The sequence below is a fragment of the Phalangium opilio genome, unplaced genomic scaffold (genome assembly GCF_054372755.1).
Source record: "Phalangium opilio isolate 3A_F unplaced genomic scaffold, DU_Popi_V2 ptg000042l_1, whole genome shotgun sequence".
Lineage (NCBI taxonomy): Eukaryota > Metazoa > Arthropoda > Arachnida > Opiliones > Phalangiidae > Phalangium > Phalangium opilio.
In genome coordinates, this window is record NW_028324166.1 from 10,196,917 (window position 1) to 10,223,577 (window position 26,661).

At 37.8% G+C, this 26,661-nt stretch overlaps 2 protein-coding genes across 2 annotated transcripts in view; one reads left to right on the top strand and one right to left on the bottom strand.

The window, feature by feature from the left end:
• The window catches only part of LOC149679084 (uncharacterized), a 15,793-nt gene extending 14,066 nt beyond the window's left edge, over positions 1-1,727 (top strand). The window contains exon 4 of the mRNA XM_089836885.1: positions 598-1,727. Coding sequence (XP_089693011.1) covers positions 598-892 — 295 coding nt within the window. The 3' untranslated portion in view covers positions 893-1,727. The remainder of the gene's footprint in view (positions 1-597) is intronic.
• tkv (serine/threonine receptor kinase thickveins) lies at positions 1,725-26,655 on the bottom strand. The gene is made up of 8 exons (XM_089836881.1): positions 26,495-26,655; positions 20,088-20,390; positions 16,057-16,325; positions 14,660-14,852; positions 13,641-13,938; positions 11,884-12,059; positions 9,334-9,470; positions 1,725-8,295 (listed from the first exon to the last, which is right to left on the bottom strand). The coding sequence occupies exons 1-8, from the start codon at positions 26,595-26,597 to the stop codon at positions 8,092-8,094; spliced, it is 1,683 nt and encodes a 560-aa protein (XP_089693007.1). The 5' UTR covers positions 26,598-26,655; the 3' UTR covers positions 1,725-8,091.
• Between the last annotated feature and the right edge of the window lie 6 nt (positions 26,656-26,661).

Here is a 26,661-nt window from a genome sequence, read left to right on the forward strand (position 1 = left end):
GCTGCTTAGGGACCGATAAGTCGTCTATGGATCCCACTCAGACATATAAACTTAATGCTAGATTATGAATTTATGGTCGACTCTATAAAATCCGTACTTTATAAGCAATACCCAAATTTCGTTTTTCACAGCGCGTTAAAATGGAAAATGAAATGGTTAGAAATTAATTTTTAATGTCGTAGATTCACAAAATAGTATCAGCCTCATAGAACTTATAAGGCAGCTTCAGATAATTTTAGATAAACTATCTAGTATCAAAAACCCACGTGCTAAACCTAGCGCTTGTACTGGACATATATTTCATAAAAAGCACCATACGTAACTCAAATGAATTAGAGACCAAAAGAAAAAAATCTTGCGTGGTATTGCGGTCGTTAAATACCCTATGTCTGTTTGAAAATTAAAAATTTTGCTTTAGGCTTAACACCTGAACTTTTCAGACTTTGATATTCTATAGAAAATTAACAAATACCAGTTTTTAAATGATATGGATGTTATTTTCAAGATAAAGAGATAATGAATGATCTGACCATTTCATTATGCCTCTGATTTATTCAGCTACCAGAAAAAAACATATCTAAAATATCGCACTTTCAGAGTTCGACTCTCAGCGTCCTCTTGTTTGTGCGATAAAGCCAATGAAAATAATTTTATGTGGATGAACACGGAATGCGTGACGACAAAAAACACAATGGACAATGAAGACTTTTCCATACATGCAAAAGAAACGCGCCTTTTGATGACCATTTACATTTGCAGTCTTGTTCCTTCGTTCATCGTTTTCATCTACGAATTGATCAAGAAACAACCACGCAGCCGAAGTAGTATGAATAAAGATCTGGTATTAGGAACTCAAATATTGGGTATGAAAAGGATCGTGCCTGATGAATAAATGCTCAAAAGATATACCGTGAAATGCAGAAGTCCGGTTACGGATTTAAACTGGTCAACTTCAGCGAATCGATTTTCTTCACTTTTCTTTTACTTCTTCATTGCTTTGTCTACAAAGGCAGTTTTTTTTACTAACTTTTCTTCTTGATTAATCACACCATAAATCCATAAGTCGACAGACCCTTAAACATGAGGTGTCCGACATTTACACGAAATCCCGTACGGTCCTCGCAAAATCGCGAAATCTTCCACAAAAAATCACAAAATCTTTGAAGAAATCACGAAATTACGAAATCAAAGATGAAATTCCGAAATCCTTGACGAAATCGTGAAATCAAGAAGAAATCACGAAATCTTTGGTGAAATCGCGAAATCAAAGAAGAAAAGTTTTGGCGAAATCCAATAGGAAATTCCGAAATCTTTGGCGAATTCACGAAATCACAGAAGAAATCCCGAAATTTTTGGCGAAATCAAAGAAGAAATCACGAAATCTTTCTCGCAATCACGAAATCCCGTACCCTTTTTTTTAGAATGTCGGACCCCTCGCTTAAACATGTCGTCAGCTCACGTACCCTGATTGGTCATTCACCACTGTCACCAGAAGCCCGAAGGGATATTTTCAAATGTAACCTGCGACTCAAGGCAATTGTTTCGCAGCAGTTTTGGGGAGTGGAGATGACATAAATAAAATAAAATAAAATAAAGCAATTAGTTTGTAATAAGAAGATTAAGATTGGTAATAATAATTGTTGTGATTTCTGATAATGAAGTAGTCGGGATTATATCGCTACCCTACCGCCTATACCCCAAATAAATACTTTTTAACAAAACACTTAGTACTAAAGTTTTATTTAAAAAACAATTATTTTCATGATCAAAAGAAATATTCATCTTTTAACTTTTTTCGGACAATTTGTTTATCAATTTAAACTTTTAAGTGACATTGTACAATTTATTAAGATTTAATATTTATAATTTTAAGGGGAACTGAGCTCTACTACTAAAGACCCATATATATAAAAATAATAAACAGATATGGCACTCTTCAACAGTTTTCATGTTTTCATAATTAGTTTTATATAACATGAATTCAAGAAAACTCTTGTTACAGACATCTTAGTTTTAGCTATGAACACAAATGACAATTGAAACTAAGTTCTAAACGATATAAATTTTATAGTAAAAAATTACTCGCTATTTAAAGTTGAAATCTAATAGCGTTAGCAAATTCTATGGGCCAGTAAATTCAAGCTAATTATTAACTAAACAGTAATTACACTGGCCCTTGTAAAAATATATTTGTGGGTTTTCAGGGTTTTAGGCTAGTTAAAATGACCTCTTGGAAAGCGACTATAAGCAACATCACTAGGGAAATATCAAAAAGTAAATGAACATATACGACATGCTACTACAGTGAAAGAGCTTTACAAATTTCACACTTTAATCGCAGAAATGTAAATTTCAGTCTTCCACCTTTGCGCCTTAACTTTTCTACTCGATAAGTTATAATAATTGAAGCTACATAATGACGAATAACTCACAGCAAAAGTACAATAATTTTTCAGCAAAACATTAGGGCTAGTTAACAAAAAATACATTTACACGAAATTAAAAGCTCCGTACATAAGACATAGGTGGGAAAAAATTTAATAACGTCACGACAAACAGAAATGGTGAATTATAGATATTTTCTAAGTAATTCCAATACTTTTAACTTCTTTAAAACGAGATTATAGGGAGCTAACAGTTCTAACCCTGAAACGTCACACCATTCTATCTCTTACTGGAGTTTCATCCTCCCTAACAGTTGGAAACAGTATTCTACGCGCAAAAATGCCAACCAGAGAGGGGCTGCGTGACGTCAGAGTATCTCTTCCCCCTAGCCAGTTGTAAGCTCCCTATATGCGCTTTCACAGCCCACTGAATGTTTGCTTCAAAGAGTCTATGGCTACAAATCCTCTACTGTACCATTTTGGAAAGACCAAATAAAGTATAAGCAGATAACGAATCGTTAACTAATAGGCCTAACATTTCCATTTAGAATTTTAGAGCTTTCAACTTCTCAAGCATGCTGTAAATAGAAAACGCTGCTAATAAATTTACCAAGCTCGCACAAGGAAAGCAAACTTTCAAGGTATAATTAAGGGACTCGATAATTTTTCTATGGGTAACCCTGCTTATCAAACTTCAGATGGGCATAGTACCGTGGGGAGATTTCTGTAACTGTTTGGTACTAAATCTTAGAGATGGGCCGATACCAGTTTAAACCGATACCGATATATCGGTTTAGCCAAATATCGGTACCGATACCGATATTGGTATCGGCCCATCTCTACTAAATCCCCAGCAATCAACCCTCAAACCTCGTCTTGACGTGGGACAAAAATCCACAAGCGCATCTTGGTATATAGTTAAAGGGAGGGTGAAGTGGAAAAATAAAATGATTTTTTTAATGGAATCTCCTACATATTTAAGGCCACTCTGCGTAGTGAAACATTCCGGAAATATCTCAGAATGATTTTAAAATTGAAATTAGGTCGAGATTTTATGGATCATTTGAAATAAGGACCTCTGACCAATCGCATAACGCAATGCCTTCTTGTTAACAAAATTCTCGTGGCACGCTTCATGCCAAATGAAATTTGTCGCGAGATTTGATAAAATTTTCACGCGATGTGATAATCGTGGCGCGAAATGTAGAGCGTGCAACTGGAATTTTGTTAACAGGAAGGCAGGGCGTTAATTGATTGGTCAGAGATCCTTAAAATCTGAACCCAATTTGAATTTCAAAATCATTCGGAGGTATTTCCTGAATGTTTCACTATGCAGACTGGGTCTTATATGTAGAAGTATCGATAAAAAATCATTTGATTTTCCACTTCACCCTCCCTTTAAACGGTAATAGAGTAATGGTGAGGGAACTACTTATCGCGTATGTGATTCGGTTTTATAACCTTGCTCCAAATTTTCTGATGTTGGGAAGAATCATGTTACTATTACCCCGCTTTGTGATACACTTTATATATTTCTGGTTTTAAAGGTAAGACTTCGCCATATTGTTACTGGGGATAGTTACAACACTTTCACTTCGGAGAAGCAAGTTGGATCAGCTAAATTTTTTACATTCGTCAATTTTAGATGTTTATATTAAATTAAAAATAAACAAATGAGTGAAACATTCTCTTTTATACAATTCTAATAATTAAACCTTTTTGAAATTCGTCTATTACATTAAGCACTTCATACATCTCGATCCAGAAATCGTGAATTTCCCAAAAAATATATAGTATGCCCAATTAATAAATGTAATACAATCTTTGCAAAGTATTGTTCGAATACGGTCTTTCAAATTCAGAATTCTTTGGAGAACCAATGAGACTAATGTACTACCAAGAAGTGATATCTAGTTTATTAGGGAGAAGGTATAAATTCGCCACATTCCCAGCTTTATCTCCAGTCCAAACGTAACGTAGGTCCGGAGTTAATCCCCGCCTCTAAATTACAACCATCAACTCATTGGTTCTTGAAAACTCACGTCAGCGCGACGCGAATGACGAAAATTACGCATTTTCCGACTGAGGAGATGCGAAAGAGCCCGGCCTCCATTTACGTCCACCCTTGTATTTTGAAAGAGGGACTGGGACTATGGCGAGCGTTTGGCATCTTATATCTTCTCCCTAGTAAATTAGATATCACCTCTTGGTACTACACTTCTGTTAACAAAAATTTGCCTATTCTGTAACACCAAGCAACCATTAAGAGGCGCATTATGCTTTTTCTGGGGTCTGTACGAAACAATGCAAAACAGACGGAAAAAAGATTGAACGTCCTACCTTAGCTCAGGGCCGGAAATAAGCAAAGGACACTGAACATAGTCCAATAAAATTTTAAAATATCCCTAAATATTTTAAAAACTAAGGGGTCACTGGACATTTTAAGCAATAAATTTTCCGTAGTTTTGATACCTTGACTATGATGATTCGACACCATTTTTGCCCACTCCAGTGGACAATGTCCTTTAAATGTTCCAGTCAAGAACTTTTTCTTATTTTCGGCCCTGCATCGTTTACTACGGTAACAAGAGTTGCTTTAGAGTGCGAAATTTCTAAATTCAAAACAAGGCTTAACACTAGCTTCTGTTGTATAAGACGCAATGGACTTTTACAAATAACTTTACGTTCATAAACCTAATTTGGGAAATGAAGGGGTTTTTTTCTCATCCACTAGTCTTTGACAATAACAAGTGGATCCGAATATCAGTATCAGATTACAATAACAACTTAGTACCCTACAAAAGTGAACTAACTGGTGCAATGTTTAACAATGGCCTTATGTATGCAGTTTAGCAAAAATATTTTCAGTACACAAAAAATAGGCTTCATGTAAGCTTTAAGAAATACTTATGCGTGGCAGGGTTGGCAAAAACCCGGAAAAAACTAGTTTTTGCCGGGACACGTGGAAAAAACCGGTAAAAACCGGCAAAAACTAAATTCATGGTTACAAAGTGGTAAACTAGCGAGTTTTAAGTGCTTTTTCGTGATGTTTGTTAATGTTATGTTAGAAAAATAACAATAGTATTTTTAATTTTTAAATTTGAGGTGGTTATTACTCTATTAAATTTTTAGTAATTCAAATTTGCCAGGTTTTTCGCGAATATTTAACGAATAATTAGTTCAACTGGAAAAAACCTTAAAAAGTGGAAAAAACCGCGGAAAAAATAGATTTTGCCACCGGTTTTAACCTGGTTTAAACCGCGCGGAAAAAACCGCTGAAAAATTAGTTTTTGCCACCCGGTTTTAACCAGGTTAAAACCGCGGTTTTTTCCACCCCTGGCAAAAACTTGCCAACCCTGATGCGTGGACATGAAAAAATCTATTAATATCTATCAATTTGGTAGGAACTACAGGAAAATATCACTAAGATAGTCTGTAACTGTTGGTACTTGAGAGTGAATCAGAAATTTATTAAGAAGTTTGATGTTTCGCCTAAAACAAATAAAAAAAAAACCTACAATATATTTTTAATAATTTTTTCTTTAATTATCTGGGGTATGAAGTTGATTTTTTTTATAACGACGAAGCTTCACGTACAGTTCAGATCCGTGATCTTCCAGGACTTATAAGAGAGCGGGAGAAAACTGAATTATTTCTAAGAAGTTCCGTAATGAAGTCGAAAGTTATTTAGGTTTCTTTGAAAAACGTTTCTTGTGACGTACTTTTTTTATACAGTTTAGAAATGTTTAGAATTTTCCTGAGACGGCCCGCATCAAATAAACAATTATGTTACTTAAAAAGTTCGTTCACTCGGAGGATGCGAGACACTGAGGAGGGTGTGTTAACTGTACAGGGAAGAATATTTTTTTTATTGTTAAAATGGTCATTTTTGGCAACTTTTTAGAACTTATGTTTATGACCTTTATTTATCGTACTGGAAGTAAAACTAATCGACTGCTTATTTTTTTTTTTTTCACTATTTCAAAAATATGGCTCTTGTATTAAAATAGCTTGGAAATGTATTATTCAATAACTTACGACCCATACGGGTTATTTCCATATCAGGTTAGAGCTGGAGGTTATATCTCCATTTTTATAACGCGTGTTACGCTGCTGCGGGGAGCACAAATCCAAAGGAGAGTCAAAGTTAGAAGGGGGAAGGTACTTTATAACGGCCGGGCACCATGGTTCTCACGCGCACCTACCTCGCGCACACGTGATCCTTTGAGAGGGAAATTCAAAAAGGGTATACCCGAATATACGGTTAGAGAGAAAGAGAGAGGGGGAATTAGCACGCACGCGGCACGAGTATCGGAGTATCGCCGAAAAACTTAAGTCTCGGCCGTAATAAGGTAAACAAACTTCTCGGATTTTTTTCTCTCTCGCTTGCGCCGATTGCGCCACGCTCCTAGAGAGCCAGTGGCACTGGTAACGTTTTTGAAAGGGGGGCTGACGGAGAATTTGGTCTCACCGGCTCTCCTCTATTTTTGTGCTCACTGGCTGCTGTTATGGGAACAAACCTTTGTATTCTTTCTCACATGATTTTCACTAAAACGTTGCGAAAGCAGAAATTAACGTTTCAATCAATAGGTCTTTCCGAAAACGTTTCTGGGCTCAAGTCAATTTTTTGTTTTAAAGGTCCCGTCATGTCCGTAACAACACGAGTGGCTAAAAGTGCGCCACTTTTTAGGGTAGAAATGACCTAAAATAACAATATTGTAGAAAAAGGTGACAATAAACAAGCTAATTAGCAATAATTTGGAAAAGTACCAATATTTTTTGGGTAAAAACATACAAAATTTAGTAATATTTTGGAAAAGGGGAAATTTATTCAGTTGATAAACTTTGATAATAACTAAAAAACAGGCGCAAATTTAGCCACTCATGTAACAACTGGCTAAACATATCGTTGGTCATTGGTGTGATACTCTGAGCGAGCGAATTTGGTAAGATAGTCGGTCGCGATATTTGAATTGACTCGAGGGAAGCTGTCATTGCACCCAGATTTTTAATACAGGGTGGGAAATTGGGTTTTTTTAAACTCCCTCCCTGGCCTGGAATAAATAAACTGGTCCTTGACCATTGACCAGGGTACGTCGTTTGCTAAACTAAAGAAGTGGATAATTAAAATATTTAGTGTTTGAACTCTGATTACCCTTTAATTTTCGTTGTGGTCCCGTGGACCACTGACCCCCCTTAGATTTAATTTTTAAACTGGTCATTTTCACTGTGGCACCGCCTTATTTCCCACGCTGACCCAGAATACATAACATATTTGTTTTCGGAAATGTCTATTCCGAAGAACCTTACTCTCTGCTTGATATTACGCTCAAAGGGTTACAGAAATAACGCGTAAAGTTTTAATGAAAATTATGCGCAGAATTTTACCAAAAAGTGCATAAAACACTTGTAACATTTCCTCGGTCTAAAGGCATGAAGAATACACTCCCAGCATATTTTTATCACACGTTTTTTTTATAGATTATATATTTTTTTTTCTACTATTAAGATGCAACTTCTCTGTCTTGACAGTCTCGGGTCTATTACCGTAACCCATTGGGACACTCGCGTGGATATTGCATTGCACTTGGATTTATTTGTCGCGCGCGCAAGAGACGACGCGGTTAAAATAACCAAAGAGATTTGTTGTAGTAATTACAGACTGTCGGTTGTTTTTTACGAAGCGCGTAACACTAACACACAGTTTTCAAACGTTGACTTTATATTCTTTGTCCGAATTGAGAATGATAAACTGTTGGTGTTGCATAGAATGCAGCAAATGCATTTGATCTACATTGTTGAGGTCCGCATCCAGTTTGGATAGCGTCTTTTTGACTCTTAAGGCTGTTAATCGCACTGATGGGTTACTATGCCAGCATTCCTGCATCACTTTCGATAAGACCTGAAGAACCTGTCAATACGCAATTTTACATGTTTTAAGTAGTATCTAACATGAAAGGGCTGGTCGTCGAAATATCCCGCCATCTATTAATTTAGTACGATAATTTAGACATGCACTTAATCAGTTATAATTGTCATAATATTAACTTTTAAAGATTTAATTACAATATAAAATTTGAAAATTTTCGAAACAAATATTTTATCTTTTTTAACGCAAAAAGTACTTAATATGTGCCATTAGAAACTTCTTAAAAATTTCAATGGAAGAAAATGCGGTTTACAGTGCTTCGGAGCCTCCGAAATGAACTAGGCCCATGCATGTCAAATTTTATGTGGGGAAATATCCAGTTTGTTAAGGAAAATATTTTCACCATATATGAGTACGAGATGGCGCTTATATTACCGTTGTGACAGGGGTCTTCCTTAAATTATCCTTGATATTTTAGGGGTCAGTCATAAAATTTTCATAATAGAGAAAAGTTTCATCCTAAATTATCGTAAATCTTTTTGGGGCTATTCACTTTTTATGGAATCTTTCGGTTAGATTGTATTGATGACAACAAAATTAATTATTTCAATTAAAATAATTCAGTAAGAGTAATATAAACGTATATTTACAATCCACGACCTTGGCCCAAATACTTAAGCAGTCGACAGGGTCACGGGGTTGAACTTTGTTTATTTTACGGTAATATAAGCGCCCCCAAGCGTAAAACCACGCCGAACTAAATTGGTTAAAAAATATCCTCGCTTCGCGACATGCATGGGCCTAGTTCATTTCGGAGGCTCCGATTGCTTAAATGGAGAGTTTCATACTTATAGGGAGCTATATATTATTTTCTTATGGTAGTAGCGAAATTAAGCTTTATGGCCACAACAGGCGAGCCTTGGAAACTCTCAATCAAATTTAAATACCTGAGTACCTTTTCCACCTATTTTTGAAACCCCTGACTTACACAGGTTTTCCAGGTTAAGTACAAACCCAGTACTTAAGTACAAACAGAACTGGGAAAATTAAACAGTTGAAAATCATATATAATAAGCTTACCGGGTGGCACGAGGTCCATTTATTAGGGACAGCTGGTCTGATGTTACTAATGCAAACCACTTTCCTCATCTCCTCAAAACTTGGGTCTGATGGAACTACATCATGGTAAGGCAACTGGTATTCTTCAACGGGCAGTCCTGAAAGATGGTGGTCAACAAATTTGTTATTTAAGACCGAACATTCATTTTAAAACCCATGAGAAGGCATAGCCAATAGATACAAACACCAAGTAGCCTGACCAATCGCGTAACGCCCTGCCTTTTTATTAACAAAATTCTCGTGGCACGTTCCGTGTCGAATGAAATTTATCACGAGATTTGATAAAATTCGCGCGCGCCGTGATAATCGTGGCGCGAGACATGGAGCGTGCCACGAGAATTTTGTTAACAAAAAGGCAGGGCGTTACGCGAGTGGTCAGGGGTCCTTCTTTAAAATTATCCTTAAAATCTGAACCTTATTTGAATTTTAAAATTATTCGGAAGTATTTCCTGAATGTTTCACTATGCAGACTGCTATTATAATTAGAAGAAGAATCGATAAAAAAAATCACTTGATTTTCTACTTCACCCTCCTTTTAAATCTTCCTATTTAGTAGATACTAAGTAGTGATCGTACGGGGAACCCGAACCTGACCCGGGAAGTAGGGTTTAAAAAAAATCGGGGTGGACCCGTAGTAGAGGGTAAGTTATTATTGACGGTCGCGCTTTGTGATAGAGCACATAGGAAGTCGAATCTGATTAGGGCGAGCTTGAATATTTAATTTTTTTCTGTCTCGAAACTTTTAGATCTAAAGCCAGTAGAAAACTAATATATTTCGGCAATTTCATGGTCGTCCGCCAAACGCCAATGTACTAATTGACTAATTGTGTGTTAAGTTGCGAGCAATTGATTTCAAAATTGAAAAAGTGGTAAAATAGTTTCACGAGTACCAGAAATCCCATTCAGCCACTGCCCAAGACATAGGACCAGGACAATTTGGAAACTTTGCAGATGGAAGTTGCGACTGTTCTGGGACAATTAGTTATCATAATCCCTTCCACGACGTTCTATAAGATAGCAATAATATGGCAGATTCGCCTACTATTCGATTCACTAAAGCAGTGATAACTTGGAAATCAATTTCTCACATTACATAGTACAGAGCTACTATGTATAATTTTTTTGGAATATGTTAATTACATTTAGGGTAGTGACGTCCAATTCAGAACACTTTTTTAAAATTACATAATATAGCGTATTTTTGGCAATTGCAGATATTATTTGTGTTTGTAGACTTGTAGATCGAACCTTTGCGCATATTTTAAGCCCATTTTCATCTTTATAATGTAATTATTAAGTGAGAAAATAGGTTTTTCCCAAACTTTGTAGTTACGTCGTATTCGGAACAATTGCATCTAATTCGGAACTAGGGTGGTTTTAATCCGGAACAGGGGGGTTTTAATTCGGAACAGGGGGGTTTTAATTGGTAAAGGGTGGTTTCAAATCCGAGCAGGGTGGTTTTAATTCGGTAAACAGGCTAAGAAAACAGAAAACTCACTTTCAAAGAGGTTAATAAATATAAATATTTAGAGGCTGCGAAATAGCGGTGGAAATACCGCGTTTTGGCGCGAAGCGAAAGAATAGTCTGCTATTGGTGTTATACAGTCTTTAAAAGTTTGGTCTTGTACTTAACGATGTTCACGATTACCATAATTATAGGTTAGGATGAGTTTAGTACAAGTAATCAAGAGGGCAAGCGGTGTATTTTTCATCGTTCCGAATTAGACGTAATGGACATATTTTTTTGATTAGGAATTGCGAGTGAAATATATTTTCTACCATATTCCCAAGGGTCATAAATTGTAGCTAAGGAGTGGTACTTTCGTTTGAAATCAGGTGAGTGAGCGTACCTTTCCTCAGTCGTTCTCGCAACCTTATTTGCTGAGGCCATGTCCGGACATTCCCTAAAATTTCCATTAATTTAATATGATTAATTTGGGTACTTTGCTAATTATTGTCGTATCTTCTCGGGATGTTTTCCTACAATCTCGGGATGATTTTTAATGGATTCGCGATGAATCATTGATATTTTAGGCCTCGTTTTCTCCGAATTGAAGCCCCCAAAACAAATTAAAGCCGATTTTTAAAAAAGTGTACTGAATTAGACGTGTTCCGAATTAGACGTCACCACCCTATATTATTAAAAAGGAAAAACCCCGACCCAACCCGACCCGATTTTCCGGGTTTTTTTCGCAACCAGACCCGACAAAAATCTCACCCCGTACGATCACTAAATTACTAAGCCTTAGACAGCGCCTAAGCAGGCGTCACTTTACGAGAATCTATGACGTTTCACCTACGTCACATCATGAAAAGCTCTCATTATCCAGTGACAAACTTATGGAACATATCTTATGAACTTATGTTAGATGAAGCACTAATCTTTCATGGAAAGATAATTGAACATTCTAGTCCTTTGTGTAATGAACTCCTGCAGCTTATAAAATTCAACTTTTTCGAGAGGGTACCAAACAAAAATGAAAAATTCCAATTAAAGTAAAAAATGCATACCTTCAACAACACACCGTCTAGAAATTTCCCATAAGACGAGGGAAAAGGAGTAAATATCAGCCATTTTGTAGGCTTCGAATTGCTGCCAGTTCATGGTCTCGCTTAAGACCTCTGGAGCCATGTATCGTTTCGTACCAACGCGAGTATTTGACGCTATATCGATTTCATTGGTATCACTGAAATTAAATTACGCATTATTCAATAGGCCTTTCCGAAAAAAGTTTCTGAGCCCGGGGCATCTTGTTTAAAAGGTCCCGCGCACGCGCGTATCATGCGGATAAACGTCACTGATACGACAGCAGGCGCCATCTGGCGCTGGATTATTGGGACATAGTTAGGCTTAACGGCTTTTTTAACTGTTATAAATAGATAATATTTACACTATATTTTACGAAATGAAGTATAAATAATAATAACTAAGAAAAACTGGAAAGTCGAAAGTACAAAAATACGACTATGACGTTAGATCTCGGACAGAAAGCGGCCTTTATACGCGATGTACGAGGTTACCTATAATTTTTTAAATGTTAGTAGTTTTTGGTAAGCGCCATCTAGTGAGCAAATTCTGTACTTTGATTTTATTCCGTATTATAAAAATGGCCGCGGACAACAACAATCTTTATGACAAAGAGTTAAAGGGACTGTAAAGAAGGCATCGGCGGGTGGCTAAAAATTATTTGAAATACGTCAGAGGCACGTGACCAAGGAGAGGCGTGGTTAAAAGAAGCTTAGTTCGTTTTATTTCGAAAACCACCACTTCATGGAATTGGCGCTGCAATCTCGCGAAAAACAAGGACTAGATGTCCAGTTCCACTCCATGAGGAGTCTTTGTATATTGGCATCACGTGATGTCTGTGACGTATTTCAAATAATTTTTACCCACCCGCCGATGCCTTCTTTGCAGTCCCTTTAACCCTGTGTCAGGTCCCGATTGAAGTTTCCAAACCTGCGATCTCCACTCCCTTAAATCCCTATCACTACTTTTACAGCCATGAACGGAACATGTTCTACCCCAACAGTGGGGTTGCGTAGCGGTTAGCGCTTTCGCCTCGCAGCAAGAGGATCCCGGGTTCGATCCCGGACTGTGGCACCGGGTGAAAATCTGGGCACAAATCCTTCTGCGTAGAGTTTGCAAGTTCTCTTACCGCTTGTTAAGAGGAGTTTTCCTCCGCGGTCTAACCCGGTTTCTCCTTTCCATCAAAACTTGCAGAGGTTAACGGTAATAGTTAGTATAGGGCGCTGTAGGTTAGCTGTGGCATAGGGGCTAGCCCCTGCACCCCTCTATGCATTGTAAAGGGACCCACCTGTAAACAAGCCACAGGCTTAGTGTGGATATCCCTTCGTAGACAAAGCTTAGAACTACCAACTTCCCATTTTTATTTTTCAAAACTTACTAATTACTATTGAGAATTAAAAAAAATGTTCAAATCACCGGATTCACCGCGCCAAAGGATTTCAGACGATGGTTTTGAACTTCCTGCTTTTGAACGCCAGATGCCTTTAAACACCGACGTTTAAAGAGACAAAAATACCGAATTTTACGCTTTACTTCGACGCTAGATGGCGCTAGCAAAAACTACTAAGACGCGATCATGGCAGCCCACTGGAATTGCCCGGTAAACGACGTATAAGTACTGAGTGAATAAATTAGGTTTGATTGGCTGCTGCTAGGACTGAACTGACTCGAATGAATTGCTGTCGGACCTTTTACCCAGGATTCCTTTGGTGGTTTTTAGCGGGAAATTCTTGAAACTTACCTATTAAAACGGACTGCTAGCCCAAAATCGGCGATAACGCAAGAGCCATCTCTCTTAACTAAGATATTTTTACTCTTGATGTCTCTATGAGCAATTGCTGGTTTTCCGAGTTTCCCAAAGACCTCCATATGAAGATGAGAAATTCCACACGCCGCGGTATGAGCCAGATGTATTGCTTCAGCTGGCGTAACAGAATGTATCTTGAGAAAATCGTACAGAGACCCTCTCTCGTGGTAGTTGGTTATAAGAAGGAGTTGAGTCCAGGATCCAGTACCGCGAATGTCAGCCGCAATAAATCCTACAAGAAATTTCACAAATAAACATTTTTTCCAAAAATAAATATTTTTCCGGAGCCTCCGAGATATCTAGGCCCGTGCGTGTCGATTTTTATGTGGGGAAATATCCAGTTTCATAGAGGGAATATTTTCACCCAATATGTGTACTAGATGGCGCTTTTATTACATTTGCGAAGGGGGTCTTCCATATATTGTCGTTGATATTTTAGGGGCCAATTATAAAAATTTCAAGAAAGAGAAAGGTTTCACCCTTAAATTAACGTAATTGTTTTATGGAATATTTGCTTTTTATTGAATCTTTTGGTTAGATTGTATGGACAAAACAATTAATTATGAGATTTTAACACTGTTGTATTTTTAGCAAAACAAAACTTGTTGAAGTTGCTAATCCCCAGTTTTATTATACCATAAGAGGAATTTTTTTTAATCCTTCGTAACCTTTCATTTTTTATAACCTTAGCTTTTTATCCTTTACTTCTTTGGCATGATTGTTTAATAAAGGTCTTTTCTAAAACATTTTCTTACTATCCGCGACCTCGGCCCTAATATTGTAGCAGTCGACGGGGTCACGAGGCTGAACTTATTTTTATTTTACGATACTAAAAGCGCCCCCAAGCGAGAAAACATGGCGAACTAAATTAGTTAAAAAAATGTTCAAGCTTCGCGATAGGCACGGGCCTAGATCATCTCGGAGGCTACGGATAGAATGAGAAAACTTTCTACCTAAAATATTTTCGTGACAGAGCAAAACTGTTTGGTAAATTTCAGTTTCTCTGAACCACGAAGCCTCCTCAGTTGTGAAGAAGACTTTGACAGCTACATCTTCACCTCTCCACCTTGCTTTCCATACTTCGCCATAGCGACCTTTGCCAATGCTGTGAACCATTTCTATCTGTTTGGCAATAGTTCTTTGAACCTGAAAAAAAGTTGAAGGGAATGCGAATTTACAATTTCATATCATATTTTAGCACGAAAGTGGTATTATATTACACTTTCGAGTCTCTACTTTCAAAATTTCAAGTTTTTAATATAATTGAATCATTAAAGTTTCTATTTTTAAAATCCATTGGAAAATCACGAAAACTCAGTTTCGATATATAAAACATTGTGTCTTGTCGAGCTTGTTCGCCCGTTTGATGACATCACTATGACGTGAGGGGGAAAAAGCGGGGGAATCCTATACGCGTCCCGAGCTTCTCGCCAGTCTAAACTCAGGGTCTGGTAGCGGAGAGAGTGGCACCATCTCACGTGAAAAATATATCTGTGACGTCACCCAACGCGAAACGTTTTAGCCTTTCATAAAAAGTGCATTTCAACTAATTTCATATGAAGCATTTTCGAATGCATATTGCGGCCAAATAAGCAGCAGAAATGGGAGGGAGAATTAAAAGCTTGATATTTTTGAATTCACAGAAATTAATTCTATCTTTTGTTATATAAATCAGAGGTTTTTCAAACAAAGCTTCTCATTCCCTTTAAAAAGTAACAAAAATGGTAAGGGTATCACAGGGCCCCTATTCTCTTATCGAGTAATAAAGCAAAATATTCCGCGTGTACTTTCCATCAAAGCTGTTACAAATCTGACAAGAAAATTTGGACTCTACTGCTATTTTGCTTTTTCCAATCACATATAAACTTTCAGAAACTGCCATTTTGTCTTAATAGCCAAAAAGGTTTTAAAAATTCAAATTTTCTAGCATTAGGATGAAACATAGAAGTTGTATGCTATTATTGTCAGCAGTAAGATAAGGGACTAGAAGTAAAGAGCTCTAGCACTAGATCCTGGCACTAGTGAACAAATTTGAGGATTTTATGCCGCTTCCATCGCGCCTACACTAGAAAGAAAAAAAATTGGTCGAGTTCCAAAACAATTTCCTACCCCCTTCCCCTCAACCTAAAGCAGCGGAACACGGACGCGGCTCCTTGAATCTAGTTCGGCCGTCTACCACCGCGAGCGTCTCACGTTTTGGAGGGGAAATTCTGAAACCGCTACCAGAGGGCCAACCGTTGGTGTGTTATCAAGAATATTCACTTTCGCCGAGTGAAGAATTTGGTTAGCTCAGTACTTCTGGTCTCATCTCACTTCTGTTTTTGTTCATATTGCGAAAAGATTGGCTTACAAGTAGAGGTAGACCAGATCCACTTCCGGAACTCATGGAATGCTCAATCAAATCTTTCAATGATTCTCCAGGGCCGAGAAAGGCGTCACACTGTTCCCCTAAGAACTTTCCATGATGATGTCCCCTGAGCCCAGTGTCTCTCCGTTTGCATCTGAGGTAGGCAAAGACAATCAAAATGGCTAACAATATCAAACATATTGTGATGGAAATCAGCAGAGCTATTTGATGGATGCTGTCGTCATAAGTGCGAAACTCCCCAACATCTTGAGCTAGAAAAGACAAATCATAAATCATGGTAAGTCACGAACCCCCTATTCAATCACCCAGTCTAACTCTAAAAGAAAATGCCGAATAGAGTGAGAGCATGGATATCGAATGCGCGTGAGGAAATTTGTTTTCACTCTACAGGATAGGCAACTCCAGAAGAAAATAGGGGAAGTGGGTAGCTTGGGCAACTTCGCGAGGCGTCCCGTTTACGAATTTTTCGCGCCATTTCCCTCCCCGTGGGGGTGAAGAGAGATAGGATTTTTACGCGCATTAACACACGAGTGACGTGATTCTGTGGACAGTACGCCTTCCAACTGACTAGAGGCGTCTGCTAGAGGCAGTGAGGCACTCAGGCAGAATGGCAGAGGCTGGAATCGAGTGGTAAGTACTAAATTCATAACTTATTTTAAAATGTCTTTATTTTTAAATACAATTGTATTTCGAAGTTCCAGGGAAAAAATTAACTTGTCCGAAGTTTTAAACTGTGATAGGGAAGAGTTCAAAGTAATAAAGTTGTATCCAAGTTGTTGTAGTTTGATTTTTAACATTGGGATTGGTTTGGGTAGATCTTACTTTTCCTTTCAACACAGCCTGAGTTTTCTTATCGGTAGTTTCCTTGTACGTTAAATCACACTGCGTACTCTTAACGACATTCATTTTATTAAATAACCGAATTTTCGTCCTTAATTAAACCAATATCCGCATTAACCCGTTGCCTGACGTAACCCTAACTCAAACTGAAGCACAGCAGAAATATAAGCAGACTACACAAGTTAGTTCCACAGTTCGCTACATGGTGGCGTTCGCAATGAAATCTGGTACTATTTTATGCTTCGCGCCGATTGGCCAGATTCAAATTTTAAGGGTGGTAGGGGAATCGACCATTGTAAGTGAGAATCACTGGACGACTTGTATGGCTCAAGGCTACGGCTACCCACTTCCCCTATTTTCTTCTGGCAACTCCCTATCTCGGGCGACAGCTTATTCTGTATATACTCTGTAGCAACACTGGTTGTCAGCACGCGTAAAGCCAGGTCTCTATTTAACCTAGCCTTGCGTGTGCCGTCAAGAGACAAAAAACTTCAGGATCTTCAGGATTTAAAATATCCGCGAGTTTTTTAGCTCGAGTGCACGGACCTCTAGGCCTTAGTTTCAAATACGTGTAGTAGGCTGTAGGTAATTTCACACGTATTTGAAACTAAGGCCTAGAGGTCCGTGCACTCGAGCTAAAAAACTCGCGGATATTTTAAATCCTGAAGATCCTGAAGTTTTTTGTCTCTTGACGGCACGTACAAAGCTACGTTACATAGAGAAATATATTTACGCGTGCTGACAACCGATGTTGTAACAGAGTATATACAAAATAAGCTGTCGTACGAGATAGGGAGTTGCCGATCCTGTAGAGTGAAAACAAATTTCCTCACGCGCATCCTTCATCCATGGTGAGAGGATGAAATGACTAGACAACGATGGTTTTACTAGTTAAGCCAAAGGCAGGAACCAATTCAATGGGACCTAAGTGAATACACCTAATTTCCTATCACCGGAAGTTAGGCTTATCTCAGGATTCGTGGAGGGAAGTAACCAGGCTAGGAAATAAGACAGGTTTACAGGTCAAAAACCAGTTTATTAATAGCTTGGACCACTTTTTTTATTCAAAACGTGAGGGTCACTGGTCCCAATGACTAGTTTATTAATTCCTACTTTTATTAAAAATTGATAAGGGGAACTCTTTAATTATTTTAATTTTAACATAAATTTCGACTCCAGGAGTCCAGTTGTGCATACAACCCTAAGCTAAGAGAGATTTTTTAGAAGAGAGAAGGACCACAAGTCCTGGGACTAGTAGAAAAATATATAGGGGAAGGGTCACTGGTCCCTGGACCAGTTTCATATTTAAGACATCAGGGGTCACTGGTCCGGAGGACTAGTTCAGAAATAAACCTTATTTCCAAGCCTGGAAGTAACGGGAAGAAATTCGTCTGTCGTCTGCTACGAAGGCCAAAAATATGTACTGTAGCAGACGACAGAAGGATTTCTTACGGTAATCCCCTCCACGACAGCGTGGGAAATAAGGCGGTGGCACAGGGCAAATGACCAGTTTAAAAATTGCCTGGACCAGTTTAAAAAATAAATCGGAGGGGGGTCAGTGGTCCACAGGACCACTAAGAAAATTCAAGGGTTTCCGGAGTCCGGACATTAGCTAATACATTTTAATTATCCACTTCTTCAATTTAGCAGACGACGCGCCCTGGTCAGTGGTCATGGACCAGTTTATTTATTCCAGGCCAGAGGGGTCGCTGGCCCAATGTCCAGTTTAAAAAAATTCCTTATTTCCCACCCTGCTCCACGAATCCCGAGATAAGCCTAACTTTCGGGGATAGGGAATAAGGTGGATTGGGTCTGATTAGTTCCTGCAGGCTGCAGGGTTGCCACGGAATTTTCAGAACCAAATTCCCGGACTTTTCCAGGTTTTCCCTGACCTTTTTTCTGAGATTTTCCCTGACCTTTTTAGGCCGAAAGTGTAAATGTTTACAGCACGTTTTAAGTGCTTATAATTAAATAAACTCGATCTACATTAAGTTTTCCAATGTATTTGTTGCACCAAAATGATTAAGAAACATTTTAACTATAAATAACAGTCCGAGAGATTTTTTTTAAAGGCATTTACTTTACAAAAACAATTATAAACATTTTTACGGATTGCTCTCTGTTTTAAGAGAGGATGAGATCGAGAAACTTTCATTGCTCTTAAAACGAAGTTTACCCGACACCGAAAAATCTGGACCCGCACAGCCCTCGCATAAATAGTTTAGACACATGGAGGATTCATACAATTTACACCAGGAGGACAAAAGCAGATGGGTTTTTGTCCTCAAGGTAGCTCGACCTCCACGTGCAAATTGCATGAATCATCCATGTGTGTAAACTAGCTATATTACGTTTCAAGGGGTAGTACGTTGCCTACGTTAATCAAGGCCTGTGCGCGGTGGCTTCGAAGGGGGGGGGGGACTTTTAAAGGGTGGGTGAAGTAGAAAATCAAGTGATTTTTTATCGATTCTTCTACCAATTTTAAGACCAGCCTGCATAGTGAAACATTCAGGAAATACAGTATCCGAATGATTTTAAAATTCAATTTAGGTTTAGATTTTAAGGATAATTTTAATTTAGGACCTCCGACCAATCGCGTAACGCCCTGCCTTCCATTTAACAAAATTCTCGTGGCACGTTCCGCGTTGAATGAAATTTATCACGAGATTTGATAAAATTAGGCGCGCGACGTGACAATCGTGGCGCGAGACACGGAACGTGCCAAGAGAATTTTGTTAACAAAAAGGCAGGGCGTTACGCGATTGGTCGGAGGTCCTTCTTTAAAATTATCCTTAAAATCGAACGTAATTTGAATTTTAAAATCATTCGGAACTGGTATTTCCTGAATGTTTCACTATGCAGGCTGGTCTTAAAATTGGTAGAAGAATCGATTAAAAATCACTTGATTTTCTACTTCACCCTCCCTTTAAGAAACGAGACTTCTTATTTTCTCCCGCGAGATTTCATTGATAGCTGGACCGAAACGCGCCTCGAGAAAATCAACATTTCAAATTATTTAGGTCCAGCTAATAGCGCCTCAGGTGAGAGAATTTGGCAACTTAAATTGCCAAAAAAAAAATTAAAAATCGGCGGCGCGCACAGGCCTTGATTAACGTAGGCAACGGGTAGTAGTAAGGGTACCTTACATAATTTATATACAGTCCTATACTTACGAGGTTCTTTAGTTGGTCTGCCAACGGGCATAGGAGTAAGATCTTTATTGCAAAGATCAAAATTACTGCAACATTCTATGGATTTGGGCTCAACATGAGGTACAAGGCTGCCTTTGCATTGCAAAAGGCCACTCTCATCTGGTGGAAGGCAGCCGTATGATCTCTCAAGTTCATATAAGCCACTATCTGGATTGAAGACTTTTTCCACAGCGCTGAAACACACGCTGTTCGGTCGCGCGATACACGTCCCGTTACTTTGGTCATCGGGGCAATGATAAGCGCAGTAACATTCTAAAGCAGAAGCTGAAAGTGAAAAGAAAAATCAATATTAAAGGGAATCCGAATTTACAATTTCATATCATATTTTAGCACGAAAGTGGTATTATGTTACACTTTCGAGTCTCTACTATCAAAATATCAAGCTTTTAATATAATTGAACCAATAAGTTTCTATTTTCAAAATACATTGAAAAAAAATCACGAAAACTCTGCAGTTTCGATATATCAACAATTTTGTCTTGTCGAGCTTGTTCGCCCGTTTGATGGCATCACTATGACGCGAGGAAAAAAAGCGCGGGAATCCTATACGCGTCTCGAGCTTCTCGCCAGCTGGGTCTGATAGCAGAGAGAGTGGCGCCATCTCACGTCAAAAATATATCTGTGACGTCGGCCTACAGGATTCAACGTTTTAGTCTTTCAAAAAGTGGATTTCAAATAATTTCATATGAAGCATTTTCAAATGCATATTGCCAAATAAGCAGAACTCGGAGAATTAAAAGCTTGATATTTTTAAATTCACACAGAAATTAATTCAATCTTTTGCCATATAAATCAGAGGTTTTTCAAACGAAGCTTCTCATTCCCTTTAATTTGATCAGACTTTTTTATAAAGTTTCAAAATTAATGTGCTAAGCCTAACACAATTTTTTTTTAACAAAGGATGCGCGTGAGGACATTTGTTTTTACGCAATACGATAGGCAATTCCGTATCTTGGACGACAGCTTATTCGATATATACTATGTTTCCAGCATCGGTACGTTGTCAGCACGCACAAAGCAGGGTCTCCACGTAACGTAGCTTTGTCCGTGCTGACAAGTGACGTAAGCAATACTGATTTTCAGAATTTAAATCTCGAGATTTTAATTCCCAAAAATCAGTATTGCTTTCGTCTCTTGTCACCCTATAGGGAGCTAACAGTTCTGATCATGAAACGTCACACCCTTCTATCTCTCACTGGATTTTCATCCCCCCTAACGGTTGGAAACAGTATTCTCCGCGCAAAAATGCCAACCAGAGGGGGGCTTCGTGATGTCAAACTATCTCTTCCCCCTAGCCAGCTGTTAGCTCCCTATATGCCCATGAAACTGTGCTTTATTTGAAATTTTAAATAAAATCACATCAACATAAGAAATTTAGTTGAAACTATCTGAGAGTACAAAATAAAAGGGGACAAAATAAAATCTGTTTGTAATGCTATTGCTATGGGGAATGCATTCCAAAGTGCGTTGTATCAATAATTAGAACGATTTTTCAAAATGTTTCTAATATCTATCAACTCTGATTTTTTACGAGATGTGTAGTAAGTTTATAGTTTAGAGCTTCATTTTGAGCCTAGTTTCATAATTTTGCATTAATAAATTCGCTCTAAATTAATTTTAAAACGTTTCAATTTCAAAACAATGCTGAGGTCAAAGCTTGGGACTCGGCCTTCGTAATTTCCCCGCCTTTAAATTGAAAGCTCAACTTGAAAAATTCATTTAGAGAGATGCAAACATTATGAAATTAATCTCACAATGAAGCTCAAAAATTACTTTATACATAGTATTTAAAAAATATCATAGTTGATAGATATCGGAAACATTTTCAAAAATCATCCGAATTATTGATAACACCAGAAGTATATACTTCTCTTCGAAGTTCGAGAGAAGTGTACCACAAAGTGGGGCAAGTGTAACGTCACACTTCCCAACATCGGAACAATTGGAGCAAGGTTACTAAACCGAATCACTTACGCGATAAATAGTTCCCATATCATTACTATTAGCGTTTAACTATTTGGCAAGACCCCCTTGCGCATTTTGTCCCACGTCAAGACGAGGTTTGTGTCATGATTGCGGCGGATTTAGTGCCAAATAATTATAGAATTCACCTTACGGTGCGATGCCCATTTGTAGTTTGATGAGCGGGAACGCAAACTAAAAGGGTGAGCATGGGAAGAATGACGTTACATAACTGAAGCATTAAGAGGACACAGAGTGTCATCCTTCTTCTATTATCCCCTTCTGATAACACGCATTTTGGAATGCATTCCCCGTGAATATAATTTTACTTCATCCCGAATCGTCCCGGCTCGATGTTTTTTTTTTTTGACTTTTTGTCGGTTCGCGCTTTAACATGGAGGGTGATCAAAGCTAGCACGCTTTCATAGCGAACTTTATGAGTATCCAAGTGGGCCGTGCCCAGATCAAGCACTCAGCAGATTGAAGCAAATGCCCTTAATGGCTCCCATAGTCGAAGGGCTTAGTTGACATCTTTTATTATAATCAGGGTTCATACAACTTTTGGAAAACAAATTTCCCTGAGATTTCCAGGTTTTCCCCCATATACTTCCCTGAATTTTCCAGGTTTTTCCCGTATTTGGTGTATCCTATGGAGCCAATGTTAACGAAGGAGGGGGGGGGCAAATAGGACTATTACATTCCCGTATCTCTAATATAACCACAGTTATGATCAGCCTCCAAAGTATAGTGTAATGTTAATCCTATGGAGGGAATGTTCACGAACATTTTGCTTAATTACTCGGCCCCTGTTTGACGCAAATTTCCCTGATTTCCCTGAACTTTACTAAAAATTCGAAATTTCCCTGAACTTTACTAAAAATTCGAAATTTCCCTGAACTTTACTAAAAATTCGAAATTTCCCTGATTTCCCTGATCTTTACTAAAAATTCGAAATTTCCCTGATTTCCCTGAACTTTACTAAAAATTCGAAATTTCCCTGAACTTTACTAAAAATTCGAAATTTCCCTGATTTCCCTGAACTTTACTAAAAATTCGAAATTTCCCTGATTTCCCTGAACTTTACTAAAAATTTGAAATTTCCCTGAGGTTTTTGTCAACTATTTCCCTGATTTTTCCCGGTTTGTATGAACCCTGAATAATGTAAGGGATTTGGGCTTCTAGAGTGGATAGTTTTTTATATATATACAAAAAAAACCTATTGGATTTTCTTCTAGATTTTCCTAAAAGTGTACGGGATTTTGCAGAAACGTCAACTCTATAGACTAGTGGCGGTAGGGACGTGTGTAGATTGTATATCCCTCCCTCTGGGTCTGGGAGCACTCTTGTAACAGCGGACACTGTATGCGCCCAGTAGGGGGATGACACTGAGCTGAGAGATAGAAGGGTATGACGTTTGCATGCCATTACTCTATAGAATGTGCAACTCCCTAAAGTCTCTATACTAAAAAGTACACTAGTTGATACTAGCGCCGCCTAGCTACCACAGCTGAAATCCTACACAGCGTGTAATTTTTTTCACGTCCATCCTTTATCCCTGGTGAGATGCCTTGATGAATGAATGTGCCATAAATCACAGGGTTCGTACGAAATTTTTACATTGAAGATCCCTGACTTTTCCAGGTTATCCCTGACCAAATGTTGCCTATATCCCTGACCTTTTTAAAGTGTTTACCAGAGCCAACTTCATCACACCTGGCTCATATTTAGCATTGCATGAAGAATGGTTTGATATGCCAAACAAAATCCCTGACATATCCCTGACTTTTTAGGAAAATGTTATAAATCCCTGACTTATCCCTGACTTTTTCCCCTATTTTTCATATCCCTGACTTATCCAGGTTATCCAGGATATCCAGGTTCCGTACGAACCCTGAATCAAATCACATAATCAAATTACATAAATTTACTTAAAGAAAAAGTTCAGACAACGTAACATTATACGTTAAAGAAGAGTCTTTTTCTAAATATAAAAGGAAAAAATAAGAAGAAATGATCTCTTATTACATCAGGGTTGCCACAGATTTTTCATTTCAAAATTCCCTGACTTTTCCAGGTTTCCCTGACCAATTTTCTAACTTACACTAACAGAAAAGTCAGAATGCAGCCTTTGAAAATTCCATACAGGTAGCTAACAACTGGCTAGGGGAAGAGATAGTCTGACGTCACGCAGCCCCTCTCTGGTTACAATTTTTGCGCGTTGACTGCCGTTTCCAACCGTTAGGGGGGATTAAACTCCAGTAAGAGATAGAAGGGTGTGACGTTTCAGGGTCAGAACTGTTAGCTCCTATTTATCATCAGTTTTGTACTTACAATTATGCTAATTTTATCACATTTTTTAAATGAAATTATTAGCAACTATCAGTTACAGTTAATGTAGGCCTATAGAACGTTATCATTGAGCTGGTGCACCTAGTTGACCGTGACTACTCATTTTCAAGTCAGAATGCAACGGAAATTCCCTGACTTTTACGAAAATTTTCAAATTCCCTGACTTTTCCAGGATTTCCAGGTACTGTGGCAACACTGTAGAGAATAATTAGCATTTAATTAGTCTTAAAAATGAGCACTACTGCGCCACCATTTGTCTAACCCGAGCTTCTAAGCCCTATGGGATTGGTTGAATTCTCACAAGCTACTACAATAATGGAGGTGGTCCTCGTTTTTAAGACTAATTAAACGCTAATTATTTTGTATTAAGAGATCATTTATTTTTATTTTGTTTTCCTTTTATATTTAGAAAAATGAAGTTCTTTTAAGGTATATTGTTATTTCACCTGTCCTTTTCCTTTAAGATGGACATGACACATGCACATGAACAGGACAATATGAATTTCGCAGGTAAATAACATTTTTAGCTTGTATAGTGTGCAGACCAGTGTTTCCAGTCATTTGTGAGTGCGATATAACTGTTATCTACGGCAGACTGAAAACCATGTAGTTCTGTTTGATTCAGAACATTCAGTTCTTCCAAACCTGAGATGCTCTAAACAAATTATTGGCAACCTTGAGGTGCAGTTAATGTTAAGAAAGGGGGAATTAAATGTCTGTAGCCTCGTTTGCGCACACTATCTATAGACCTACTAAATACGCAGATTTCACGAAGCCCTATTTGGAAGGGGGCCGTCATTACTCCTCAGAGCGTACGAGATTTGAAATCTTTTTCAATTTTGATGATTTCAAAGATTTAAGAATCATTTGACTGATTTCCTGATTTGGAGCCGATTTGAATGATTTGGGGGTGATTTTCACGATTTTACGATGATTTCGATTCGATTTATGTGATTTGAAGGATTTGGAAATGATTTGAACGATTTTTACGATTTGAATGACTGGTGACTTAACGAGGATTTGAATGATTTGTCATGTCAGGGATTTGAATGATTTGGTGCGATTTGAATGATTTGGTGGTGATTTCAATGATTTGGTGGTGATTTCAATGATTTGGTGGTGATTTCAATGATTTGGTGGTGATTTCAATGATTTGGTGGTGATTTCAATGATTTGGTGGTGATTTCAATGATTTGGTGGTGATTTCAATGATTTGGTGGTGATTTCAATGATTTGGTGGTGATTTCAATGATTTGGTGGTGATTTCAATGATTTGGTGGTGATTTCAATGATTTGGTGGTGATTTCAATGATTTGGTGGTGATTTCAATGATTTGGTGGTGATTTCAATGATTTGGTGGTGATTTCAATGATTTGGTGGTGATTTCAATGATTTGTCAAGGATTTGAATGATTTGGCGTTGATTTGATAGTGATTTGATTGATTTGATGATTTGACTGCTTTGTATAGTGATTTGACTGATTTACGATTAATTTCACTGATTTGAATGATTTACTAGTGATTTCACTGATTTCTGCAGCGATTTGAATGATTTGATTGATTTCATTGCTGATTTTATTAAAAAAGCAAACATTTTTGTATGATAAATGCCAAAAACCAGAGATTTTATCAATGACAATAGACTCATTATGACAGTATCGAGAAACTAAACGCTTGTAATCAGTATCTTCCCCTTTTGACATCTTCATTTCAATTTGATAGTTTATAATGTGGGAACTGTAGTCTCAATTTATATGGAATCCACACAATATAATGTCTTATGATTATTCATGTTTATTTATACCCAGCTTAAATATATATTTAAGAACATTATCATAGTTTCTCTTTATGTAAAACCTCGTAAGAACAACTATAGAATATCAGCCAAGGCCCAACAAGGTTTCTTACTGTGAAAGAGTGACTACAATACATACTACTAAACACTGTCTACTGTCTAGACTTTTAGGAGCCAAGGCTTCAATGAACGTAAACAACGACGGATATTTCTTTTAAATCTGAAGCAACGTTAAACATATGAAACAAAAAGATTACCATTACCTTTATCTGTATATTCCAGAAGTATTAAAATAATTAACAGTTCGCTGAAATAAGTCCAAATTGATCTAAACTTAATATATTTATACCTTACATATATCTCCATCTTAGCATAATCGAGATATATATTAGCCTTAGCCCATTACCAGGGAGGATAGAGGTGACATGGA